Source organism: Ascaphus truei, chromosome 3 (genome assembly GCF_040206685.1).
Source record: "Ascaphus truei isolate aAscTru1 chromosome 3, aAscTru1.hap1, whole genome shotgun sequence".
Taxonomy (NCBI): Eukaryota; Metazoa; Chordata; class Amphibia; order Anura; family Ascaphidae; genus Ascaphus; species Ascaphus truei.
The window spans coordinates 5034619-5060067 of NC_134485.1; the positions used below are offsets into that span (position 1 = coordinate 5034619).

The 25449-nt window shown below is 44.6% G+C and overlaps 2 protein-coding genes across 2 annotated transcripts in view; both read right to left on the reverse strand.

Annotated features, from left to right (window-relative positions):
• Nucleotides 1–346: 346 nt before the first annotated feature.
• LOC142491258 (vomeronasal type-2 receptor 26-like) overlaps nucleotides 347–25449 on the reverse strand; it is a 51410-nt gene continuing 26307 nt past the window's right edge. The window contains exons 2-3 of the mRNA XM_075593548.1: nucleotides 3780–3918; nucleotides 347–2552 (exon numbers count right to left, since the gene is read on the reverse strand). Of these exons, the coding sequence (XP_075449663.1) occupies nucleotides 1654–2535 (882 nt within the window). The 5' untranslated portion in view covers nucleotides 2536–2552; nucleotides 3780–3918 and the 3' untranslated portion in view covers nucleotides 347–1653. The remainder of the gene's footprint in view (nucleotides 2553–3779; nucleotides 3919–25449) is intronic.
• The window catches only part of LOC142490603 (vomeronasal type-2 receptor 1-like), a 30692-nt gene continuing 26023 nt past the window's right edge, over nucleotides 20781–25449 (reverse strand). The window contains exon 5 of the mRNA XM_075593019.1: nucleotides 20781–21146. Within this exon, the coding sequence (XP_075449134.1) occupies nucleotides 20862–21146 (285 nt within the window). The 3' untranslated portion in view covers nucleotides 20781–20861. The remainder of the gene's footprint in view (nucleotides 21147–25449) is intronic.

Consider the following 25449-nt stretch of genomic DNA (forward strand, 5'->3'; position numbering starts at 1 on the left):
TCTTTGTAGAATTTTTACTTATCAACGATATACTCATTGATCCCACCTAAAGTTGCTCTCTTATCTGCCCTGAATACGATATACTCATAGATCCCATCTAGATTTGCTCTCTTATCTGCCCTGACTTGAATTGCACAATATATGATATAGGCATACCTGCAAGCTGGCCTTGTGTGGCATGGAGGAAGAGTCGTATCCCATGCCATGCACAGTAACAAAAAAAGTTATGACACAGATTCCATAAATGCAAAGTGTTTTTTAATAAAGTGTGAAACTGAAGTAGTAGATATGTACACCACTGTCCAAGGTCATTAAACAAAGACACATCTGCACATGTATCTTCTCCTAAGACACCTGCACGCACTGCGTTGTACCACTCAGCGTATCATAGATAAAGCTATTCAGTGTGCCACTTGCTGGACACGTACTGAACTGCAGAAACACAAATGATAATTCTGTCTGACCACAAACAAGGTCCATGGGGCTCACTGCGTTGAGGAGCATGGTGAGGCTGCACATGAGGTGCACACTATTCGGGGCTAATTACACATAAATCATGGTCCATCTGTATTTACATGAATCTCTTCCACATACAGATGCAACGGCCGTTATTTTAAGGAATGACCATCTCGCGACGCAACGCGGGATGTACCCAGATATTCCTTAAAATAACGTCTGCTGCATCTGTAATAATGTTAGATGTAAGAAACGTATTGCTATTCCACATATTCCACATGTTCCTACAAGCCCATAGAAACTTAACTGAAACATGTCACACGATCAGACTCATCTAAGAGAAGGAAGTGCAGAAAGGAAAAGGAGAAAGTAACTTCTAGACTATTGTGAGTATTAGTTTGATGAGTTTGATAACTTAAACAGTTGGGAGTGTTGTCCTTGTAATCTTTATGCAGTTGTATACAAGTGTTACTTGCATTGCCGAACTATGTGCTGTTGCTGAGTGCTACTTATGCTGCCACTTCTTCTTGCACTCCATCCTGATCATCTCACTATTTGAACAAATAGATTTCTTCAAAAAAAGGTTGGACATATTTTTAGATGGGAAAGGTATACAGGGATATACCAAATAAGTATACATGGGAAGGATGTTGATCCAGGGATTAATCCGATTGCCAATTCTTGGAGTCAGGAAGGAATTAATTTTTCCCCTTAATGGGGTTTTTTGTTTGCCTTCCTCTGGATCAATAAGTAAGTATAGATATAGAATAAAGTATCTGTTGTCTAAATTTAGCATAGGTTGAACTTGATGGACGTACGTCTTTTTTCAACTTCATCTACTATATAACTATGTAACTATGTGACCTCTTTTCACCAACATACTGTATTTCTTTCCCAACCCTTCTTCTTTGTTGCCACCAGTGTTATTCAGCATCACTGCCCTCCCCATGGACATACTGTAACTTAATCACATGCACATTGGTTAATAATAAATCTTTATTACAGTATATTATAGCCCATATTTGCCCAGTTGCAGTACTGGAAAGGAAAGGGTGCACATAATGTAATATTATTATGGACACAAAGTGCCTTATCTGATATGCTGTGAAGCTGCTTCTCTGTGTTAGTGCTCCATTCATTTAGAAAGGGCGGCACTGACACAGACAAACAGCCTCACAGCATATTGTGAGAAATATGTCAGTGTTTCCCAATGACATGTTCCCTGGTGTTCAGCTCAGGCCTGAGCAGGATAATGTAACACTTGGGAATGAATATACAGCCCAGCAGTCCTGCACTGGAAGCCAGGATAGCGAATATCTCCACAGCCACCGTGTTTCTGCCCTTGGTGCTCAGGTACGCTGGGAGGAAGGAGACCCAAACACTGCAGAACACCAGCATGCTGAAAGTGATCAGCTGGGCCTCATTGAAACTGGCAGGTAACTTCCTAACTAGGAAAGCAACGATGAAACTTAACACGGACAAGAATCCCATGTAACCAATCACAATGTAGAATGCAGCGACAGACCCTTCGTTACATTGTAATATCATCTTCCCAGTGTCAGATTGTGTGTCATAGTCTGGGAATGGGGGAGAGTGAACCAGCCACACCATGCATATCACAACCTCCCCCAGTGAGCAGAGAAGGACCAGGCAGCTGGATACTCTGCTCCTCAACCATTTCTTTATCTTGCTTCCAGGCTTTGTGGCATTGAAGGCGATGACAACAGTGACGGATTTTGCCAGAACAGAAGAGACTGACACTGTAAAAATAATCCCAAAGGCAGATTGTCTGAGCAGGCAGGTCACCTTCACAGGACGTCCGATGAATAACAAGGAACAGAGGAAGGACAACATGAGGGAGAGGAGGAGGATGTAGCTGAGGTTTCGGTTATTGGCTTTAACTAGAGGTGTCTTATGATTTTTTATGAAGATTCCCAGCACTGAAGAAGTGATTATGCAGAATATAATGGAAAGAGAAGTTAAAGAACCTCCTAGGGGATCCTCATGTGAAAGAAACTCTATAGTTCTTGGGATGCACATGTCTCTCTTCTCATTGGACCACTGATCTTCAGGGCACATCACACAATTTTCAGCATCTGCAGAAAATCAACATTAACATTTTTATACAGTAAACTGTGTACACAATGCTTTGTAGTAAAATAATATACACAATACACTAAGGTCACCTTTACCTGTAATTTCACCCACATAATCCCCCATAATATTGTTCTAAAGAACGCTACTACAGACAGCAAAGTTGGTTCATGTTCCTCTACGGCTTCCAATGTCTCTTGAGTAACTAGCTTCACTGCAGCTTTTGCCATTGACTTCCTCCTGATATTGCAAAGCTTTTCCTAATCATAAATCCTCTAAATAAATAAAGAAAAACTATTTGTTTTCAGTCAGTCGTGCTCACTTATGTAATAGACGACAGAGAAGCCCAATGCTACATCCAACATGACAAAAATACACAGTAAAATACTTATATATTCTCTTGAAATAGGGTCATTTAGTTTAACCTTTGGCCAAAGCGTTGTAAGCTTGCGAGCCACGACAAGGCAGACACCTGTTCGCAAGGCCTAACACTACCAGGCCCCCTGCACTTTCAAGCATTGAGTTAATGGAGGTTTGTGAATCCGGATCCATGTTTTTTAGTACCTCTCACCTGTCTCACCTACAGATGTAGCCCGACCTAATCTTCCCGCTGACACAGAACTGACGCGGAACTGACCGCGGCATCCCCTGGCAGTGGGACATCTCTCCATGGGAGAAGTCAGTCTAAAGAACAGACCCCCACTGGCTGCCATGACACATTGTTCGGGTCTTTATCAGCACAGTCTTTGACCATTTTTTGTATGGTTTATTTTTCTTACATTTGCTACTAATACTATGTAGATTAGTTCTGCATTGCTCTCAAAAGCTTATATTCAAAATATATTATAATGTCAATTAAAAAAGTGTCATCTTCTAGTACGATACTGTAAAGTGCTCACACATTTTTATTCAATTACTGTCGCTGTTGTAGTAAATTCACTAGCTATAAATGTACACAGGATATCGTTTCTGAATAATGTATTATTGTTGCAGTTTTCCATGATCCCAAAATGTAATAGTATACAGTATATTTGATGTAGGTTGTGATGCCTTTAAGTGGACCAGCATTATAGTTTTTAATAGAGGAAATCATAGTGTACAGAGTTGTAATTGTAGTGTAATTAAAGAAATTAATCACAACCTACATAAAATCTGTGTTTCTCCAGGAAAAATACAAATACTAGAACTTGAATGAAAGACGCAGCATGAAAAGAATCCTTTGCATTGACCTGTTGTGTTAGAGATCTCTCCTTCTGAACATCGCACACAGACATAGCAGCAGGCGGGCTGTGCCTGCTGAGAAGCTTTCCTGTATCCAGGAGAACAGCTCTCACTGCACGCTGACCGAGGAGTCTGGCCGAAACTATCCTAAGAGAGGAACAAGATAACAGTTTTATATACAGGAATTCTTACATATATTTAATGCAGTGATATCTATTTGTATTTACTTTTTATATTGGAGGATTTAATAAAATGAACGTACTGTATGCATGTTGTGATGGGGAAGGGGTACCCAGGCCATTAATAAAGGTATTTGGCCCGACTGGGTGCCAATAAGCCATATTGGGGAATTGTGAGTGCCAGCTCTTTGTCCCAATCATGGCATGTAACTGGATGTATAATGAAGATATGGTGTATTTTTACTGTATCGGGAGTGCTAACCAGCGGAGATGTGCAGGGCATGAGTATCAGGGGGGATTTTATAGTAAAATGTTGTCAGGGTGTGTTTGGGTAGAAGGGGGCCAGAGCTGCGGGTTGCCCCGAAACATGTACTCAGGAGTCCCCTCAGATTCCGGAGGATATGAGCAACACAGACCACAGGATAAAATCCTCTCTAGAAAGCAGATTTCCGCTCACTGACAAATCCCTCTGCTTTAGCACAAACCAGGACAGTAAAACCAGGCAGGGAACTGAATTACATTAAAGGTTCTCGGCATATGCCCAAACCCCAGAACCCAATGGGGTTTCCGTACATCTCTCACCAGGTATAAGGTGAAGAGAGATATAGGGGTTTAAGTTAAAGTGGAGTGTCAGCTCTGCGACTCAATGATGGCTGTAATACTGTAATTGTAGGGGACCGTCTGTGTGTCTCCCACCAGGGCTAAGGGGGCGAGAATCATATCATGTTTCAATGGTATGGGTTATTGTAACAATGTTTTCCTGTATAAGGGGAAAAGAAAATGGTTTTTAACAATTTTATATTTTTATTCCAGTACTGTTCAGAGGAAGGTATTTAGTATCAATAAAAATCCATTTGCATAGGAAGCAGGGGAAGCTACTCTGCCTCTGTGCTTCAAAGAATCAGCTTCAAAGGCCATCCAGGATGCAGGTGTTAAACATTTGGTAGCAGGGAGGAGAAAAGGTAGAGAAGTTCAATAAGCCTTCCTGGCAAATGGCTACTCGACCCAGACTCTCCGGAGCGGAGCTGGCAGGGAGTCTCACATGACAAGTGGGGGAAGATTGCTGTTTGCACATACTCAGTTGCTATACTGAAGCTCTCTGCCAGGTTCTGTAAGAGACTGGCAAAACCTGACGATAGGTGGGTTATTTAGTTCCCACGCATTAGTTGGCTGGAGACTGTACAGATTGGGATTTGGAAGGTTTAAAAATCTGTGCAGCCCCTCATGTAACACTTCCATCTGAGTTCCATCATGTAACAGATTCACCAAAGGATTCCTGCAAGAAACATCTAAGCTTCCAGATATTAAAAGTGTCATCACGAACGAAGCAGCTCCAGTCAGGCTCTTTTTGCGAGTAACTCCCGTTACTGAGAAATTGCTCCTACAGACTTTGTTTTGCAACATTTTGCTTTGGGAACCTTTTATTTCATTTGACCCCATTCCAGTAAGTGTATTTTCGTAGTATTTTTTTAAATCAAGCTGTGTATGTTCATTGTGTGAATAAATGACAATTTATTTTATCTTTATGTTTTGCTCAATAAAGGGTCCGAGTATTTTTGTGTTAAAAGCATTGGTCTCCCGTGACACCTGTATTTACATGTGTTGACAGATTTACTGTCCCTGGATCCCCAGCATGAGAAGCCAAACATTGCAGTTTTACTGACTGATAAAAAAGGGCACAAAGGTTTTATTTACAGTATGTGTATTTATGAGCAACTCAGCCTATGACATGTTGGGGCCTATTGTATTGGGGTTGATGTTACTGCTTCCAAGTCGAATGTTGAATAACGAAGATTTGCACCCCTTTTCCAGAACACGTTTGAGCCAGGGAGTCCCAAACGAATCCTGTAAGGACTGAATGAACATCTTTCCTCCGGTGGAGATACAGGGGTGGCAACTTGTGCCCCTAGCTAAGGACTGTCGCACGGCTCAAATCGCACCCACTTGCATGCGTGCAGGGGTGCCAAGAGACTTTATTTTCAAGTCATTTGTTCCGTGGACATTTGATTTAGTTCCCCCAACCAGTAAGTGTTTATCCAGTGTAATTGTGAAGATTTGTGTGTTTGTCTTAAGAGGAAATAAATTACAATTTGTTTTGCCCTCCTTGTTGTGCTCAATCCAGAATCCCGGTATTAATGTGTTGGTAAGACCTGGTCTACCCTGACAGTAATGTTTTATTTTCAACTGAAAAATTAGTATGATCCAGATGTGGATAATAGGGATTTTGCCCATAACTGTACTGTATGTGTTGGGGATAGGGTGTGTGGTTGGGGATAGAGGAGGTAGTTAGTGTGGTGTCTATTCATTACAGACACGCAGACTTGGGCTTGCCCAATAGAGGCCTGTACAAGAGATCAAAGGTGGCACTCAAACGTGAATGTGATAAGTGATAAAAATGTGAGTCCTAGTACAGGATTAATGTGCAAAAAATACGGATTTGTCAATAAGTGAAAACAACCAAGCAAGTGACACTATGGAGCACTAAGCAGCAAAAATCTCCCTGCCCCCTGCTTTTCAGTAAGCAGCGAAACATCGCAGATAACAGACTTTTTCGGCAAATTAGTAGGCAAAATATTTTTTTTACGGCAAATGCCCGGCGATAAGCCACTTTTTGGCACTTTTTCAACCTCGCTCAATTTTAATAGCCCCGATCAGCCTATTGAGGCTGTTCGCCGCTCTAGAATTGAGAATTCCTCTCCAAACCACCTCGCCAGCAAAGTTGGCAAGAATGTGGGGAGAGGCTGCGGAGAAACGGCAAGAAATCACTTAAAAAAAATAAATCATTTTTCTAGCATTGGATTGATGCTGGGGTATCCGAAGCTGATATACATTAATATCACTATCGGAGACCACCGGCATGAATCAGATGCATGAAAAATGCATTTACAGGCATTTTCATTACCTTAGCAGCAAACCTCTAAGGAAATTAAGGCGTTAACCATCAGTGTCATGCTTATTGTGGGTAGTGGGGGTAGGTGAAGGTGGTATTATACCCTTGTGGGTGTTTAGGCCTTACGGTGGGTAGCGAGTGGACTTAACCCCTTCATTACCTTTGTTGTCAATACCGCTAAGGTAATGAAGGGGTTAATCCCTCCCACTACCCACCCGGTAGGCCTAAACACCCATCCTGAGAACGAATACCCCCTTCACCCACCACCGCTACCCACAATACAACAAAATACTCACAACAGGCCCACTACCAACCTCCTAGGCCCCCAATAAACATTACAATAGCTAGTAATAAACCAAGACACAACACACCCACCACCTGTGCCCACACATTAAACCAATATTTATTATTTTACACACAGAATTAATACCACATGCCAGCGGGGTCCCTGGGTGTTCCCCACAGGTGTCCACAGGCCCCACAGTGCACCCGGTGAGGTACCCACGGGTGTCTAGGGGCCCTCTGGTGGTCCCCGTTAGGCTCTGTGGGCCTCCATGGGTTCCCCACAGCCCCAATTTGGGCCCCGAAAAAGGCGGGACCCCGGTACTGAGGTGGGAAATTATAGAACTGCACACCCACAGCAGATGAGGCATGCCTGGAGGTTGGATAGTCAAGAACGCCGGGTCTGGATTGAAGAGAGTGGGTTAGCCTTGATACTTGATGAGGTCGTAGGAAGGTGCCAGGAGAGTAGTCAGAGTCCAGAGTGCCTTGGTCAGGGGTTGTTGTCAGTAGGAAGGTAGTAGTCCGATAGCCGTGGTCAGGGATGGAGAAGTGCGGATGGTCTGAGGCAAGCCAGGGTCAATAATCCAGAGAGCGGTCCTAAAGTGAAGTTGGGTTGGTGCACAGGAAAGCAAGCAACACCGTTAGTAGTACACAGGAACAAGGCAAGGCAGGGACGTCGGAACACAAAGCAACCAAGTACTACGCCAAAGAATGAGAGTGCTAGCTGAGCATATATAGGAGCAGTGGACAAATAGGAAGGAGGGGAGAAGCCAAGGTGTGGCCTCCACGGAACAGAAGCAGCAATTAGCTGCAAGGTGCAGGAGACAGGGGCGAGAGAAATTAGAGTTGCTACGCAGCTGGGGAGAGGTGCATGCGCATCATGTGTGCGCGCCGCGCAGGGTGGCCGCCCATTGTGAACGGAGGGGCGGAGCCAAGCTCCGAGGAATCCTTGAAAGCCCCATGTGGGCGGGAGACTGTAAGAGCAGGAGGCAAGGAGGAAGCATAACACGGGGGACGCACTCTCTGATCAATTGCAGCGGAATGGTGTGCAGCCGGAGGTACGGAGGGAACACGCCAAAGGGGACATGCTCCCCGATTCCATACATCTCCCTCCCCCAGATATGGATAATAGATCAGTTGCCCATTATTAAACACAACATTAACTATGCAGCATAAATAAAAACTGTTCTACTGTTGCGGCAAAGCTTAATCTAAAGCTTAAACGCAATTGTTCGCGGCTTTTTTTTTTAGCCGCCGAACTTGGCTGCACGCCAGCCGCATCTTGCAGCCGCGCGCCGGCCATTTCTCCATTCAGCGCTAATGGCGCTGAACAATGGAAGCGCCTGCGGCGCTAAAAAAAAAAAAAAGCTGCGTCTGCACGGAGTTTAAAAATTCCTGTGGTGGCGGCCGCTTTAGACTCAGGGCGGCCGCCACTGTACTTATCCCTGCCCATATGAAGTGTGTCTTCTTCAGCTTACTGCAGGTCCATGTCCTCCATTGCCAGAAAGAATAGATAGCAGAATCCAAAAATACAATCTAATGGCCCCTAAACCCTTAATCACCTTAGCGGGTAATAACCGCTATAGTAATTAAGGGGTTAATCCACCCTGCTCCTCTACCCATGCAGGAGGCCTAACCACCCACCCTGGACCCACTATACTCACCCTGTACTAATTGAATGGCATAGTGGTACCTCATTACCCATATAATATCTGCAGGATAAGCCACTATAGCACTCAATGGGCACCTAATAAAAATACATAAAGGCCAAAAATAAACAATAATCAAACATATACACAAGCAGCTAATCAATCCCATTCAATAAATCAAAACCATAGCCAACAAATGAAATAAATACAAGCACTAGCCAACCAATTACATAAAAACACTAACAAAAAAACAATTAATTAATTATAACCAGTAACCAACAAAGCAATTATTTAGTAAAACCATTATCCAACAAATCAAGTCAAACCAAGAGCCAAGCAAACAAATAAATATTTTAAAATGCTAATCAATGCAAACCATAACAAAAGTCAGCCACACAACACAAAATATAAGCCAAACAATCATGCCAAATCGGAAAAATAAAACTCTATAGAAAATAAGCAATTTACCAAAAAAGCATTGGCTATCACTGTATTACACTGTACCCAAACCGAGAACAAATTAATACAATGGCAGGCAACGGGCAATCAAAAACATTTAAAAAAAAAAATACAATCGAAAAATCTGTAAAAAATACATTCAATACTTACCTTTAGAAGCATTGGCCATCTGACTCCCGAGGAATCAGGAAGCTCATATTCTGCAAAGGCCTCAAATTCCATAAGATGCCATCCGTCATGAAGATCTGGATCAGGTACCCAAAATTGTCTTTATTTTATCTTACATAGTTAAATAGTGTAAATGGTTCAACAGCCATCTGATTGTCTGTTAAATCCATGTGCCCATTTTTTTTCTGTGACTTCATGTAAAGGGACAAAAGCAAGCCAATCAAAATGGCTGTGCATCCTTTCCCTTTAACATCACGTCACAAAATTCAAAAAAGGTTGCCATCACATGGTACTTGAGCCAATCAGATTGTGGGAACTAAATCACCAATCTGATTGGTTGTTGAAGACCATGTTACTTCCTTTGGATGACTGTGGTGATGGAGGGGTTAATCAGGTCATTAATAAAGGCATTATACACGGCTGATTAACCCAAAATCGCTTTGGTAGTTAAAGGGTTAAATGTATGTGCATCACCCTGATGTATTTGCCCATGCCCCAGCTTTCTTGTCCCCATTTTGCAACCTGTTCCCTGACTGTTGTAATAGGAATGAATACAAACTGTGCCATTAGCTTTCCATGCACAAGATGGCGTTGTTTGCGCTGAGCCAAGCGCTGATTGAAAACGCGTGGCTGTGTATGGGAGGGCTGCTTTGAAGTATAGGTATCCATTTCTAAGCACTAGAACTCGTAGCCGCAAGGTCAATTGAATAAGTGGCTTGCGGTTAGACTGAAGTGGCTTTCTGTCAAAATGTATCCCTTGCCTTGTTAGCGTCTTAACTTGAAAGGGGGAAGTATATTGCCGTGAGAACTAGGTTAACTATGGACCTCACATCATAGCCCTTTCAATTAAGTAGGCTAACTTGAGAACGGAGTGAACTAGCACTCTAGTTTTAGGAGTGCAGCTCAGGATAAAGAAACCATACACCCACATATAAAGTTTATTCCAGTGGCACAAGCAGAACATACTTTATTAATAAAATTTATTTTTCTGTTGGTTTTAAATGTACAGACAGGAAAAGCTTTTTCTGCAAGCCCGGAAAAAATCCTTTAGCATGCAAATATGCTAAGGGTGAATGAGCTGAGGTTATTTTCCTCTCAGTACTGGGAGACTTGGAGTCTAGTGAAGTCCGGAGTTGAAAAGCCTCATAGATTCAAATTGTGAAAGTGGCCGGGATGTTGCTGAGTGCAAGATCCCGGTACTCAGCATGGGCCATTCACACAAACCCCAGACTAAGAGTCACCAGGTACAGGGTGAACCCCCCCATATGGTAAACCACCAAGGTGTCAGGCAGACACATACGCTTTGCAAACCGGAAAGCCCTTTTTGCCCGTTTTACAAACTCCAGGCAAATCAGGGATTGGTGGGTTAAATTTTCCCACGGAGGGGTTTGGGCACACATGTTAGGGATAGTACTGTAAACCCTATAAACCTGCCTGCCGAGCTATCCCATGTGTGATTCAGGATTTATTCAAGCGTTGTTCAAGATCCCGTACAAGTACAGCGGCAGCGGTTCCGGAACGCAAGGGGTTAAAACATCGTAACCAAGAATTTACCACTACTTCAGGAATTCAATACTGCTGGGGAACTTGAAAAGAACCCCAATGAACCAGAACAAACTTTTTACAATTGGCCGAATTATCGGGCAGGAAAGTTGCGCCCTGCCAAAAGGATTGTAACCCAGAGACGTTGTTTCTTCAGCTTACGTTCAAAGGACAATTTATTTTGTTTCCTCCATCCCAGTAAGTGATTATTAAGTGTATTCTGAGGTTGTCGTGTGTTTGTCTATCAAGGAAATAAAAAACCATTTATTTTGCCCGCCTTGTTGTGTTCAATAGAGAATCCCAAAAATACAAATTGTTGATAAGTACTAGTCTACCGTGACAATGACTGTAACGAAATTGAGGGTATTCAGCCCATTAATAAAGGCAGTATGCTCAGCTGGTTACTCCTATTTTGCATTGGGGATGAAGGGGCTAATTTTATATGCACCATACATGTATTACAGTGGCGGCGCAGCTGAGTCTAAAGCGGCTGGAGCCGCAAGCCGCGTGGAGTGCCGTTTTTCTCATTTTTTTCCCTCGGCGTGCCGCGCGTCATCGATGCGTGGTCACGCTTCATCGGGAGAGTGCGCGCATGGCGCGCATGCCCAGGGCTCCCCGAGGGAGCCCTGGGTTGCTCTATTGTGGCGGATGGCGGTGGGGGGCTTCGGGGGACCCGAGGGACCCGGTGGACCCGGAGAGGGGAGGAGGATGCCTCAATCGGAGGACCGATCCTCCGAGGCTCCAGCGCGCGCGGGACAACTCGACGCACGCCTGATACCTGCCGCGGCCGAGACCGGGTGAGTGTTAGACTCAGCTTCGCCGCGACAGTATTTTTCCCTCTGTCCTTTGTTGTCCCCATTTTGCAGGATTGTATATGCTTGCAGTAATGTATTACATCGTATACCGGCATTACTGGTTTTGGACACAAGATGCCGCTGCGAGCGCCAAACCGCAAGTCAATTGGATAAGCGTGGAGCGTTCTCTTTGTTCAATTGAGAGGTATAGGTATCCATTACTGAGGCTGGAAATAGTAACTGCAGAGTCAATTGAAACAAAGGGTTTGCGGTTTTCAATCTCAAGTGGTTCTCGGATACAATGTATCTCCATCCCGGTTAGTAGCGTAACTTGAAAGGCAACCGGCAATTGGCGTGGGAACTCGGTTAACCGCATGTCAATTGACGTGAGAAGCCCATAGCCCAGCACTGCCAGTTCAAGAAGACGCCTAACTTGGGAACGGAAAGGGTTAGCAACCTGAAATTTGGTGTGCAGGCAGGAAACTTTTTTTCTGTTTGTCTTTGATATGTAACCAGTGACCAAATGCGTTCACATACATTGGCTGGGGGCACTTCCTTCTCAAACTTCATAGATCCCCCGTTGAGGCGGCGCCTATGGGTCTAGCGAAGGTTTGCAGCTGAAACCCTCAAGAGCCGCAAAGTGTGAAATAGCCGGGATGGTTGCTGAATGCGAGATCCTGGGCTAGTTCAAACCTTGCGAGCAACCCCTAGCCTGGGAGACGCCAGGTAAAAAGTGGAGAACACATAGGTTAAGCAGCCAGTGTTCGTTTTAGTAACCCGGAAGTTATCAGCTTTTTTTGACACTCCTTTACATGCAGTTCACAGCCATCTCTTCCTGTGTGGGAGAACTCTTCTCCACGTTGGATACCTGCCTGGTACCCAGGTGCTGCTTGGCTTGGTGGGTTGGAGCTTATCTCACGAAGGGGGAGATCCAACACAAATCCCCTCTCTCCTAAAGGGTCCTGATCCTCCTCGTAGTGTGAGCTCCAGCCAGAGGGTCTCTGTGACGGTGAGGGGGTAACCAAGCTCAATAATAAATGTTAAGCCCACTTGGTTACCCCAGATCTGTGTTTTGAGGTCCTAGATTATCAGCTCTTGTACCTGGCTGTCATAGATGCATTACTGTGACTGTTTGTAAATTATGCGACAATACAATATTTTTGTGTTTTTGCCTTTCCAGGAGTGCTAGCAATCAGATATTGCGAGGCTGGGAGTCTCAGGGTGGGTTTTGTGGAGAAAGTCTTGTCAGATTGTGGCTATGTAGCAGGGTAACCAAGTTACGGGATACCCCAAAGATGTACCCGAGAATCAGATAAGATTCTCGGATACATTAAGCACAGTGATCTGGTCAAAATACTACCCTGGAAACGTTCTTGCAACTCACAGCCAAGATTCCCTGCTTTAGCACAGACCAGAAAGGTAAAAAGGGTATAGGGGAGCAGGGTAACCCTAGAACGGTACAGGGGTCCCTATTATAAGGGGGAGGCCCAGTTCATGCCCAAGTCACCCTGACCTGGGCATAGGGGTTCAGGGGGTGCCCCAGCTATGTGATAAAACTGAGAGGTTTTTATTTTGTGTGTCAAATGTAAAGTCAGGTTTCTACAGTGTGGCACTGATAATGCTAGTAAGAGTTGAGAGTATATATTCTTATTCTATCCCTAACACCATAAAGGGGGTCTTAGACATTTTATCACAAGATACAGAGGAAAAGTGTATGTTATTAAAGGGTTATGTTTTCATAGGTATTTATGCTTGTAACCTGTGTATGAACTGTTGAATTTCCAAGTCCCTGGGATCCGAGAGAACAGATGGCCACCAGGCTTAGTGCCACTGAGTCTCCTGTGGTATCGGACTTGAAAGCCTCAGGGATGGCAAGGTGTTAGGGCAGGCGGAGTACAGGAGTTACACTCGAGTACCCCCATCGTGATAGCACAAAGGGGCTATCTGACCACCATTTGCCCCACCCCAGACTTTGCGGAGCCTGGAACAGCGGGGGGCTCAATATACTAAGAGTCAGAGGTGCCAGGTTGGCGCATGCCCCTTAGCAGGTACCCGCCTGGCTTCATTTTTCCAGCAAATCGGTGATAGGCTATCAGTTACATGCCGAATTGAGTTCCAGGACTTTTGTGAGAACCTCCCGGTCATTGGAAAGGACTCATGCAGACTTAATTTTGTAACATTTAGATCTAGGAAAGTTTACTTCGTTAGCCCAGACCCCAGTAAGTGTGTTTTTCATTGCAAATTTTGATCCATTGTGTGTATGGATCACAATTGGCCACAGTGCGCTAAGTGGCCGTCTGGTCATTGTCGCAGCAATAACACTACAGGCCAGAATCTCTTTCTGGGGCCTTCCCTGCAACAATTCTCTGTATGTGTCTCAGGGCCTAAATGGGGCCTAGAGGCAGAGTTATGACCTAGTCCAGGGGCTTACTGACACCCTGGAAATTTCCGTCCTCTCTGCCGGCTCCTGTTAGACTGGATATCCCTCAGGGTCCCGCAGAGGATATCCTTGATCTAATATGGCCGCTCACATCTTGCATGTCCTTTGTCACGGGAGAACAGGTTTATTATCACCTTTTTATACCAGGATCATTTGATTGAGCAAAGCAAGAAGGTAAAATATATTGTAATTTATTTCAGGAAAAGACATACACACAATGTAACACAATTTACAGGGTTAACACACATACTGGGAACGGGGCTAACAATTACACTTGTCGTAAAAAATGAAATTCATGAAAATGAAAATGACCTCTGTACGAGCTCTTTCCAATGACCGGGAACTGATTTCGGCATGCAATGCCAGGCGCGACCGCTACGTTCTCAAAAAGCGGGACTTAGAAAAGTTTTGGACTCAAAATCTCTGAATCCTGCCATGACTTCTTGGGCACTCAAGCATGACTGCAGTATCCCTCCTGGTCAAACACCTTAGCATCCCTGAGGCTTTCAAGTCCGGACTCTGCACAGACCCAGAGGCGCCAAGTTTGGCAGTGAATGGGCACCTCAGAATCCAGGACCTGGAATTCCCACAGTTCACTCACAGGTTATCTGTGCATAAACCTATTAAACATAACTCTTTGATAAAATATACTGTGTCCTGTATCTTGTGTGATAAAAATGTTTAAGTCCCTATTCTGGTGTCAGGGATGAAGTAAGGGGATATACATGTGACGGTGAAGGGGTAACCAGACCAATAATAAAGATATTATGCCTGGCTGGATGCTCCTAAGCCTTACTGGGGGTGAAGGGGTTAACTGTATGGTCACTGTAATGCCATGTATTCCCTGTATATCACCTGTGATGTCCCCTGAGTCATATCGTAGAAATGGAGTGTCAGTTCTGCAGCTCAGAATCTAGCTGCGGTCCTGTTAATATGTACTGTATTGTGTAGAATGTGCCCATTAAGCAGAGGGTGCTTATATCGCTTTAGAAAGAGTTAATTGAATAAGCGTGCCTGCGGTGAGCGGCTGCATTGTAGCCCTGAATCACTTCCTAAACCGCAAAACGCTCAGGGAAATCCTTAACCACAAACTCAAGTGGATAAGTGGCTTGTCCAGTTGAAGTGGTGGATTGCAACAATGTATCCTGCGGTCTCGTTAGCCAATTAAGGTCAATTGGTAACGTACTTCTACGGTTATTGATCCAGACAAGCAATGCAAAATTGTATGCCGGCTTCTCACCGCAAACCAATTACACAACATATCACAGACCACATTTATTTATTTATAAAATATTTTACCAGGAAGTAATACATTGAGAGTTACCTCTCGTTTTCAAGTATGTCCTGGGCACAGAGTTAAGACAAATAATACATGTTTACAAATACAGTTACATAATGAGCAGGGTATACATTATATACAAGACATAACGAGCACATTCAATTAAGGGGCTAACTTATTTTAGGAGTGAGCTAGCACTCTAATTTTTGAAATGCAGAGGGCTAAGGGATAATCATACACATACATCATGTTATAATGACAAGCAACTCAGATTGAAGCCACATATGAGAATAAGCCTTGTTTTAGGTATTTTAAAATATGAAGACAGGAACACTTTCCTGTCAGCCTGGCAGTGAATCCATTAACATGTGCATTTGTTTGGGATAAATGAGCTGAGAGATTTCCAACTCCGTACTTCAAATGGAACCCTGCTGGGCTGCCGCCCCAATGTCTAGAGGAGTCTGGAGTTGAAAGCCTCAGAGACCCTAAAGTGTTAGGGAGGGCGGGATACAGTAAAGTACCCTGTACCGGTGTAAAATCCTGGCTAGCAACAAATGGTAGCCGATGCCCAAACTTACTGTCGCTAGGTAAGGGGTTGGGTCCCGTATGCTAAGCGGCATAGGTGCTAAGTTAGCACATGCCCTTAGCAGACCGGGAAGCCACCTCTGCCAGGTTTATGAGCTACTGGCAAGTCTGGGATAGGTGGGAAAAGTTATTCCAATGGGGGGATTGGCTGTACAGGTTAAAGATAGGAGTCATAAGCCTATAAGAATGCCTGCAGACCGTTTATGAGAGAGATTCAACTAAGATTCAGCTAAGAAACATCTTAAGATTCAACCAAGGTCCGTTCCAGCTTCAGCGAATTTCCGGAGTGTGAGGGGTTAAAACATCGTAACAAAGGATTGCACCCCTCTTCTAGATTTCGCTTGAACTAATGATTCCTGAACTAATCCTATAAGGATTCCGCGCCCCTAGCCAAGGACTGTCGCACAGCTATATTCGCGCACCACCCCGCTCCTGCGCAGTGGTGTCTAGAGACTTTGTTTGCCTGTTATTTATTCTGTGGACATTATATTTTGGTTCCACATCCCAGTAAGTGTAAATTGAGTGTAATTGTGAAGGATTGTGTGTTTGTCTTAAAAGGAAATAAATTACAATTTATTTTACCCTCCTTTTGTGCAATCCAGAATCCCGGTATTAAGGTGTTAATAAGACCTTGTCTCCCATGACAATACTGCCTACACTCACTAGTCTCATCCTTGACACATTCTAGAAATGACTTTTACATTTTTTTACACACAAAAAACACTCACAGCTTTATCATATAGCTGTAGCATCACCTGAACCCCTATAATAGGTTTAGTGTACCTGGGCATGTATCTGGGTATAACCCCTTACACTAGGGACCCCCCTGTATATTGCAGGTATGCATTAAACCCTTCCTGCCCCATTTACTTTGTCTGGATTATGCTGCAGCAGAAATCCTGGCGGTGAGTCGCAAAAACGTTTTCAGGGTCGGAGTTTGCCCAGAGCAAAGTGCGTTGATGTTTATTTATTTATAAAATATTTTACCAGGAAGTAATACAGTGAGAGTTATCTCTCGTTTTCAAGTATGTCCTGGGCACAGAGTAAGACAAATAATACATGGTTACAAATACAGTTACATAAATGAACAGGGTATATACATTATATACAAGACAATGTGTGCACAGTTAAAGAAAATATATATTATGGGCGTATGAAACAGTTACAGACCAGATTAAAATGTGAGACAGCCTTAGATTTGAAAGAACTTAAACTGGTGGTGGATGTGAGAGTCTCTGGTACAGTAGGTTGTTCCAGTTTTGGGGTGCACGGTAGGAAAAGGAGGAACGTCCGGATACTTTGTTGAGCCTTGGGACCATGAATAGTCTTTTGGAGTCTGATCTCAGGTGATAAGTGCTGCAAGTGGTAGGGGTGAGGAGCTTGCTCAGATAGCTGGGTAGCTTGCCCATAAAGAATTTAAAGGCAAGACAGGAAAGGTGAACTTTGCGCCTAGACTCTAGTGATGACCAATCTAGTTCTTTGTGCATTTCGCAGTGATGTGTATTGTAGTTGCATTGGAGAACCAAATGACAAATTGAATTGTAGAGGGTGTCAAGTTTGCTAAGGTGGGTTTGAGATGCCGAGCCATATACTTTGTCTACATAGTCAATAATTGGCATTAGCATCTGCTGTACGATACGCTTTCTGACCAGGAGACTTAGGGAGGATTTGTTCCTGTAAAGTACCCCTAGTTTGGCATAAGTCTTGGTTGTCAGGGTATCAATGTGCATTCCGAATGTTAAGTGGGAGTCAAACCATAAGCCCAGATATTTAAAACTAGTGACAGGGGTAAGGGTGGTGTTAGCGTTGGTTCTAATCAGGAGCTCAGTCGCTGGAAGCTTTAAAAATGTAGTCTTGGTCCCAAATACCATTGTTACAGTTTTGTCAGTGTTTAAAAACAGTTTGTTTTGGGAAATCCAGTTTTCGAGTCTCAAAAAGTCAGACTGAAGTATGTGTTGAAGGTCAGAGAGGCTATGGCTGTGTGCATATAGGATTGTGTCGTCTGCATACATGTGTATTGAGGCTTCCTTACAAGCTGTGGGAAGATCATTAATGAACACTGAGAAGAGTTGGGGCCCCTGAACAGAGCCTTGCGGGACACCACAGGTGATGTCCAGGGGGTTCGAGTTAGAGTCTGAGATGGACACATGTTGGGATCTTCCTGATAGGTAGGACTGAAACCAGTTTAAAGCATGCTTCCCTATTCCAGAGCTCTGGAGTTTGTTAAGCAGGATTGCATGATCAACTGCGTCTTAAGCCTTTGCAAAATCTAGGAATACTGCACCAGTGAGTTGTCCCCGTTCCATTCCACACTGGATCTAGGAATACTGCACCATGTATGTGTCAGAGATTCTTACTTGATTCCCAGATACATCTTTTGGGGTATCCTGTAACTTGGGAACCCCGATAAATAGACACATTCTGTAAAGACTTTCCCTGGAAAACCCACCCTGAAGCTTACAGCCTAGGAATCTCCTGGTCCAAGCACCCCAAGTGTAACGCGTAGCTCATCACAAATGAAGCGCGACCGCGGTGCTGAGGTAGGGAATTGAGAAACGCCAACCCACCGCCACGCGGGCGCGCCTAGGATGTAGTGTAGTGGTTTAAGCCAGGTCAGAATTGGAGATGTGAGAGTAGTGGGGTACTTGCCAAGTTCAGGAGAGGAGAGTTGCGGATCATCGGGGTGCGTAGCCAGGTTCAGGATTGGAGATAGTCGGATCGTCAGAGTACTTAGCAAAGGTCAGTCAGGAGTGGAGAGAAGCGGAGTCCAAGTACTAGCAGGGTTCAGGCAACAAGAGGTTAAACAGGCAGACAAGGCAAGGCCGGGTCTCAGGAACAGGATGCAGCAAGGCACGGCGCCACACTAGACTATGCTCGACAAAGGTAAGATGCAAGTGAAGGGTATATATAGGAGGACCCTCCAATGGCAAGCCATGGCGGAACCAGGAAGTGAAATCCCATAGGCTGCTGGTGCACACAGGTGTGCCGTAGGATGCAGCCTGATCAGGGTGAGATTGATTGCGACCCGCGCACGTCACAGAGGTCAGATGGCAGGTCTTAGAATGCGCGATACTCCCAATCCGGTTCCGCGTGATGTCAGAGTGGGGGTGGAGCTTGAAGCTCGCATTACTGCCAAGTTGGTTCTGTTGATCAACAGAGCAAGGGCGGGGCTTAAACCGCACAACAGTGGGAAGGCTGGATGAGCGCCCACGTCATGCATCAGAGCGAGGGGTGGTGCCAGGGTCCGCAAATACCGGATCAGACCGCGCAAGGTCCGCGCGCGTGTGCGTCACAGGACCAGACGAATGTGCATCTTGAGTGTTTGTTGCCGAAGGACCAGTGAGGTGAGGAGACGGTCCATGACCGCCAGGATGGCGATTCCTCACAACGAGAAAGGCAAAACACACAAACATCTTTAATGTTGCATAATTTGCACACAGTCTCTGCAATGCATTTCCGACATCTGGGTCTAAGAGCTGACACTCTACGACCTTAACATGGTTCAGGGGTAACCAAGTGGGCTTAACATTTATTAGTGAGCCTGGTTAACACCTTCACCATTGCATCCTTCTGGAACTTGTAGTCCTGCAAAGCCCTTCAAGGCAATTTAAGATGGCTGCTGCGCTGATTGCCACTGCACAAGTGCCGAGCTCCGGAATGACCACCGTGTTCCCTCAAATTGTGCGGGGTCCCAAAGAGCAACTGGCCAGTTCCCTGCACCAGAGCAAGGTAGGGAACTCGACTATATATATATATATATATGTAAACATTTTTTATTATAATATATATTATATAATATATATTATAATATGGGGGGGAGGAAAAGGGTGATGGGTGGAGAAAGTGAGGAGATAAGTTTGAGAAGGGGGGGAGTGTTAGAGAAAACAGGGGGGGGGTTCTTGCAAGTGCACCGACATGTGGGTGGGGGCCCTGGTGGAAATTTTAGTCCTTGGCCCTGGGAAAGCTGTCTGTGGCCCTGGGGAGGATGGGTGGTAGTTAATAGTAACAATGTCATGAGCCAGGTCAAGAAGAATGAGTAATGTCCTTAGGATTCAGCAAGGGAGATACTATTTGCTACTTTGGTGAGTGCTGTTTCAGTTGAGTGAGCAGTGTGCAAATCTGATTGTAGAAGTTTTAGGAAAGTATAGAAGCTAAGGAAAGAAAATACAGTATATAGGAAGACATTTATGAATTTTAGAGGCAAAAGGCAGGAGAGAGACAGGGTGATAGTTAGATGGCTGGTATTTTCCTGCCTACATGTCAACTAGAGAAATAAAAACATATTTAGGATGATGGTATCTCCAATTTTGGTTTGTATACATATTTCTAATTGTAAAGTATTACTTAAGCTCCCACTACAATGTTATAGATTGATGTGTATGTGACCTTCAGTAATAACATATTGATGGTTAAAACAAGAAAAACAATAGGTGTTGCTGGGAATTCTTACCCTAAATGTGTGTTCTTATCTCAATCCTTTTTTTTACTGTAGTAGTTAATGAAGCATTGATGGGGATAAATTGTATTAATTTGGAATTTGCAACAATGGTTGACATTTTATTTGATTTAACAGGTAACCTTCAGTGTACAGTGTTTACAATGGAGAGTTCGGAGACTGGACATCCGGCTCCAATATAAGGAACAGAATAGGTTACAGGAACCAAAAGATAACATAATGTTCCTTATTCTTCTGGTCTCATAAAGACAAATAATGTCTCCCTATATGTAACACCTTCTACTTCAATTCCTACATATTAAGGTTTTCATTCTCTCTTTCAAGACTCTTCCTTTGTTAGTGTAAGTGGCATACACAATCTGATAACTTAACATGCTGAGTATCTTCTTTCCTCTGAGAATGTCACCTTTGCCTCCCTTCTTACCAGAGTAACATTTGGGTTCCATTGAATGTCATTATCGGTGATAGTGAGTTGCTGACCGACAGGTGCTGAGGAGTTGAAGCCTCCAACTTTGATACCAGTCACAGTAGGGTCAGAGGTAGTGACCCAATTTATAATGTCATAAAGTCCAGGAACATCCCCGTCCTTAGTAAAGAAAATCTCCTCTCCAGAAGAAGGTGTAAAATGAACATGTTTCAGGTTACTGTTCAGCTAATGAAAAGGCACATTAGAGTTACTGCATATAACTTCAGTTTTATCCTTAAATTATATTTTGCATTACATTTCAGTATCTGTAAACTCAAATCAGATATCTATATTACATTTACTATAAAGTAGACAGTAATACTTTCTCTTTAATGTACAGTACACAAACACACACACACACACACACACAAACGTAGAATATACAGATACAAACCTTGCAAATCGCTTCACAAAATGTAATGATAATAAAGATTGTTCATAGTAGTTTCATATCAGCTAAGACCATACTGTAAGTTTAAGGAAAACATAGAGGCAAATTCACTCAAGGTTGAAAAATGTAAAACATGCTACTATCAGATGTTATTTATCGTTCTAATCACTAATACTATATCGCCAGCGCTTAGGCAGTGAGAACGTACTTTTTACTGAGACAATGTGTCAGAAATATGCATAATGCAATGTATGCAAAAGAACATGCAGAACAGTAATTATCACTAAGTTACTTATTCACTGCTTTTGTATTCACTATGCAGCACATCTCCAAGTGGCACATTATAAGTGGCAGGACTACTGAACAACTGAAGTTTAATAGGAAGTTCAAAAGTAGTGAAGAAGTGGACACCCCCAACTGGCCCTGATTCCTGCATTTGAACAACGCTGGAAAGGAGGATATCATCTATACCAGATTGCATCATTACTGCTGTGATGCTGCCTTTACCATTTATATTTGCTGTGACTTCACTTCTTCTCAAATGATGCACTTCTTTTTACCAGCCTCATTATGTCTCTAACTCTATTCATATATCTCCATCTCTCCTTTCTTCACCACTTCTCTGTTCACATGAACTCCTTTCTTACCTGCGCCCTCTGACACCACACAGCTATATCCCCTGCACTAAAAAACACCCTTACAAATCATCCTCACACATTCTCTTTCTATCCATGCTTCTCCTCCTTGCTTCTGGGGATATCTCTCCCAATCCTGGTCCCTGCCCTATTCCTACATGCGCTCTTCCTCACCTGCCAATTGCAAAATCTACTCCCTCTGGTGTCAACTCATCCAACCTCATAGCCATCCCCTGCCACCCTCCCTCCTCTCTCCCTTTCTCCTGTGCCCTTTGGAATGCTCGCTCCCTTTCTAACAAGTTCCTCTCTGTACATGACTTTTTTCTCTCTCTGCTCTTATTTGCTACTAGCTGAGAGACCCGGCGTTGCCCGGGAGTACAATTTCCCGCTCCCCCCTCTCTCTCCACTCCCCCTGTCTGTTTCTCCGCTACCCCCTCTCTGTTTGTGTTCCCCCTCCCGTGCAGCTCCGTTCCCCCCCTACAGTGTTCTACACACACACACACACAGGGTCCCCCACACATACTGTCCCCCCACACACTGTCGTCCCCCCCACACACACACACTGCCCCCCCCACACACACACTGTCGTCCCCCCCCCCCACACACACACACTGTCGGCCTTCCCACCACACACACACACACACTGTGTGTGTGTGTGTGTGCTCACGGTGTGCGGTGTTGGTCCGAGGCACACGCGGTCATGGTGTAAGGAGATTGTGCATGTGTGTCTCTTCTCCCTGACTGGCTCCTCGCTGCCTGGCCCGCAGGCCAATGAGCTGTCCAGCACACATACACACACAAACATTATTTGAGACTTATATATATAGATAACTGAGACCTGGCTCACTCAGTCTGACTCTGCTCTGGAAGCTGCCCTCTCCTATGGTTGCCTTTCCTTCTCCCACACTCTGCGCACTGATGGCAGGGGTGGAGGCATGGGGCTCCTGCTCTCCTCTCTCTGCCATTACCAAACCCTTCCTATTCCTCCATCTCTTGCTTTTCCCTCATTTGAGGCTCACACTGTCCAGATTTTCTCTCCTCTCCCTGTCCATGTGGCGGTCATCTATCGCCCACCTACCTCTATTCATCCCCCTTCTGCCTTTCTCTCTCACTTTGAATCCTGGCTCTCTTTCTTCCTCTCCTCAGACTCCCCTGTTCTTCTCATTGGGGACTTCAATTGCCACATTGATGACCCCTCTCTCTCTTGAGCTTCCCGCTTTCTTTCTCTAACCTCTTCTTTCGGCCTTCAACAGTGGACTGCAGCCAGCACCCACAAGGATGGCCACTACTTAGACCTGGTTTTCACTAAAAACTTCTCTCTCTGATTTCTCCATTTCCCCTTTTCCTCTCTCTGACCATCACCTCATCTCATTCTCTCTATCTCGCTTCTCCCTTCTTCACCTCCATCTACCCCCCGGTTCTGCAGAAACCTGCGCTTTAATCACTTACCTGACTTTGAGTCTACTTTACGCTCCTCTCTCTCCTCTCTCAGCTCTACTACAGACCCTGACAACCTGGTTAGGAACTACAACTCTGCCTTGTCCTCCTCTCTTGATCTACATGCCCCGCTTTCTCTCTGCCGCACTCGCCCTTCTAACCCTAGACCCTGGATAAATTCCCACACGCGCATGCTGCATTCCTCCACTCATTCCTCTGAATGCCTCTGGAGGAAATCTCATACTCTCGCAGACTTTCTTCACTACAAATTTATGCTATCCTGTTTCAACTCTGCCCTCTCGCAAAGTAAACAAGTCTACTTTTCTTCACTAATGAACATGCACTAGTCTAACCCACGCCAACTGTTCTCTGTCTTTGATACTCTACTCAAACCACCCTGAGCTGCCTCTCCTTCCTCCATCTCCGCTCAGGACTTTGCTGACTATTTTAAGGAAAAGGTGGAATCCATACGTCAGAACATCCCCTCTGTTTCTTCCTCCCATCCTACACCTCTTCCTAACTCTCCTCCTGCATTCCTTGACACTTTTTCCACTGTCTCAGAGGAGGATGTGTCGCTGTTGATCGCCTCTGCTCCCTCTACCACTTGCCCTCTTGACCCCATTCCCTCCCATCTCCTAAAACCTCTTGCTCCTACTATAATCCCTACGCTCACACACATTTTTAACGCCTCCCTCTGCTCTGGAACCTTTCCATCCTCTTTCAAACATGCAACAGTCATACCATTACTTAAAAACACCGAGCTTGACCCTACCTGTCTTTCTAACTATCGACCTGTCTCCCTCCTGCCTTTTGCCTCTTAACTCCTTGAACGTCTTGTATTCTCTCGCTTGCTCCATTTTCTCAACACCTATTCTCTCCTAGACCCTCTACAATCTGGCTTCCGCACTGCTCACTCCATGGAAACAGCCCTCACTAAAATAACTGACGACCTCCATGCTGCCAAAGACAGAGGTCATTACACTCTGCTCATATTACTCGACCTCTCTGCAGCATTTGACACCGTGGACCATCCTTTTCTCCTTCACATACTCCATACTCTTGGTATTCGGAACAAATCTCTTTCTGGATCTCATCCTACCTCTCCCATCGTACTTTGTGTCTCTTCTGCTAACACCTCCTCCTCCTCTATTAATCTCTCTGTAGGGGTACCCCAGGGCTCTATCCTGGGACCTCTTCTCTTTTCTCTGTACACACTCAATCTAGGTGACCTAATAACATCTTTTGGGTTTAATTATCACCTCTATGCTGATGACACACAAATATACTTTTCAACACCCGACCTTACACCTGCTGTACAAACCAAAGTTTCTGAATGTCTCTTCTCTATCATCCTGGATGGCCCTCCGTCGCCTTAAACTCAACATGGCTAAAACAGAGCTCCTCATACTTCCTCTCAAACCTGGCCCTACTACCTCCTTCCACATTACTGTTGGAACTACGATCATTCACCCAGTAGCCCAAGCACGCTGCCTAGGGGTCACACTCGACTCCTCTCTCACATTCGCCCCTCACATTCAAAACATTTCTAAAACCTGTCGCTTTTTCCTCCGCAATATAACAAAGATAGGTCCTCTCCTCTGTTGCTCGACTGCTAAAACTCACACTCAGGCCCTCATTCTCTCCCGTCTTGATTACTGTAACCTCCTGCTGTCCGGCCTTCCTGTCTCTCACCTTTCTCCCCTACACTCTATCCTAAACGCTGCTGCCAGAATCACTCTACTCTTTCCTAGATCTGTCTCAGCATTTCCCCTCATGAAATCCCTCTCCTGGCTTCCAATCCCGCATCTCACACTCCATTCTTCTACTCACTTTTAAAGCTTTACACTCTTCTGCCCCTCCTTACATCTCAGCCCTATCTATGCACCATCCAGACTCTTGCGTTCTTCTTAAGGATGTCTTCTTTCTACCCCCTTTGTATCTAAAGCCCTCTCCCGCCTTAAACCTTTTTCACTGACTGTCCCACACCTCTGGAATGCCCTTCCCCTCAGTACCCGACTAGCACCCT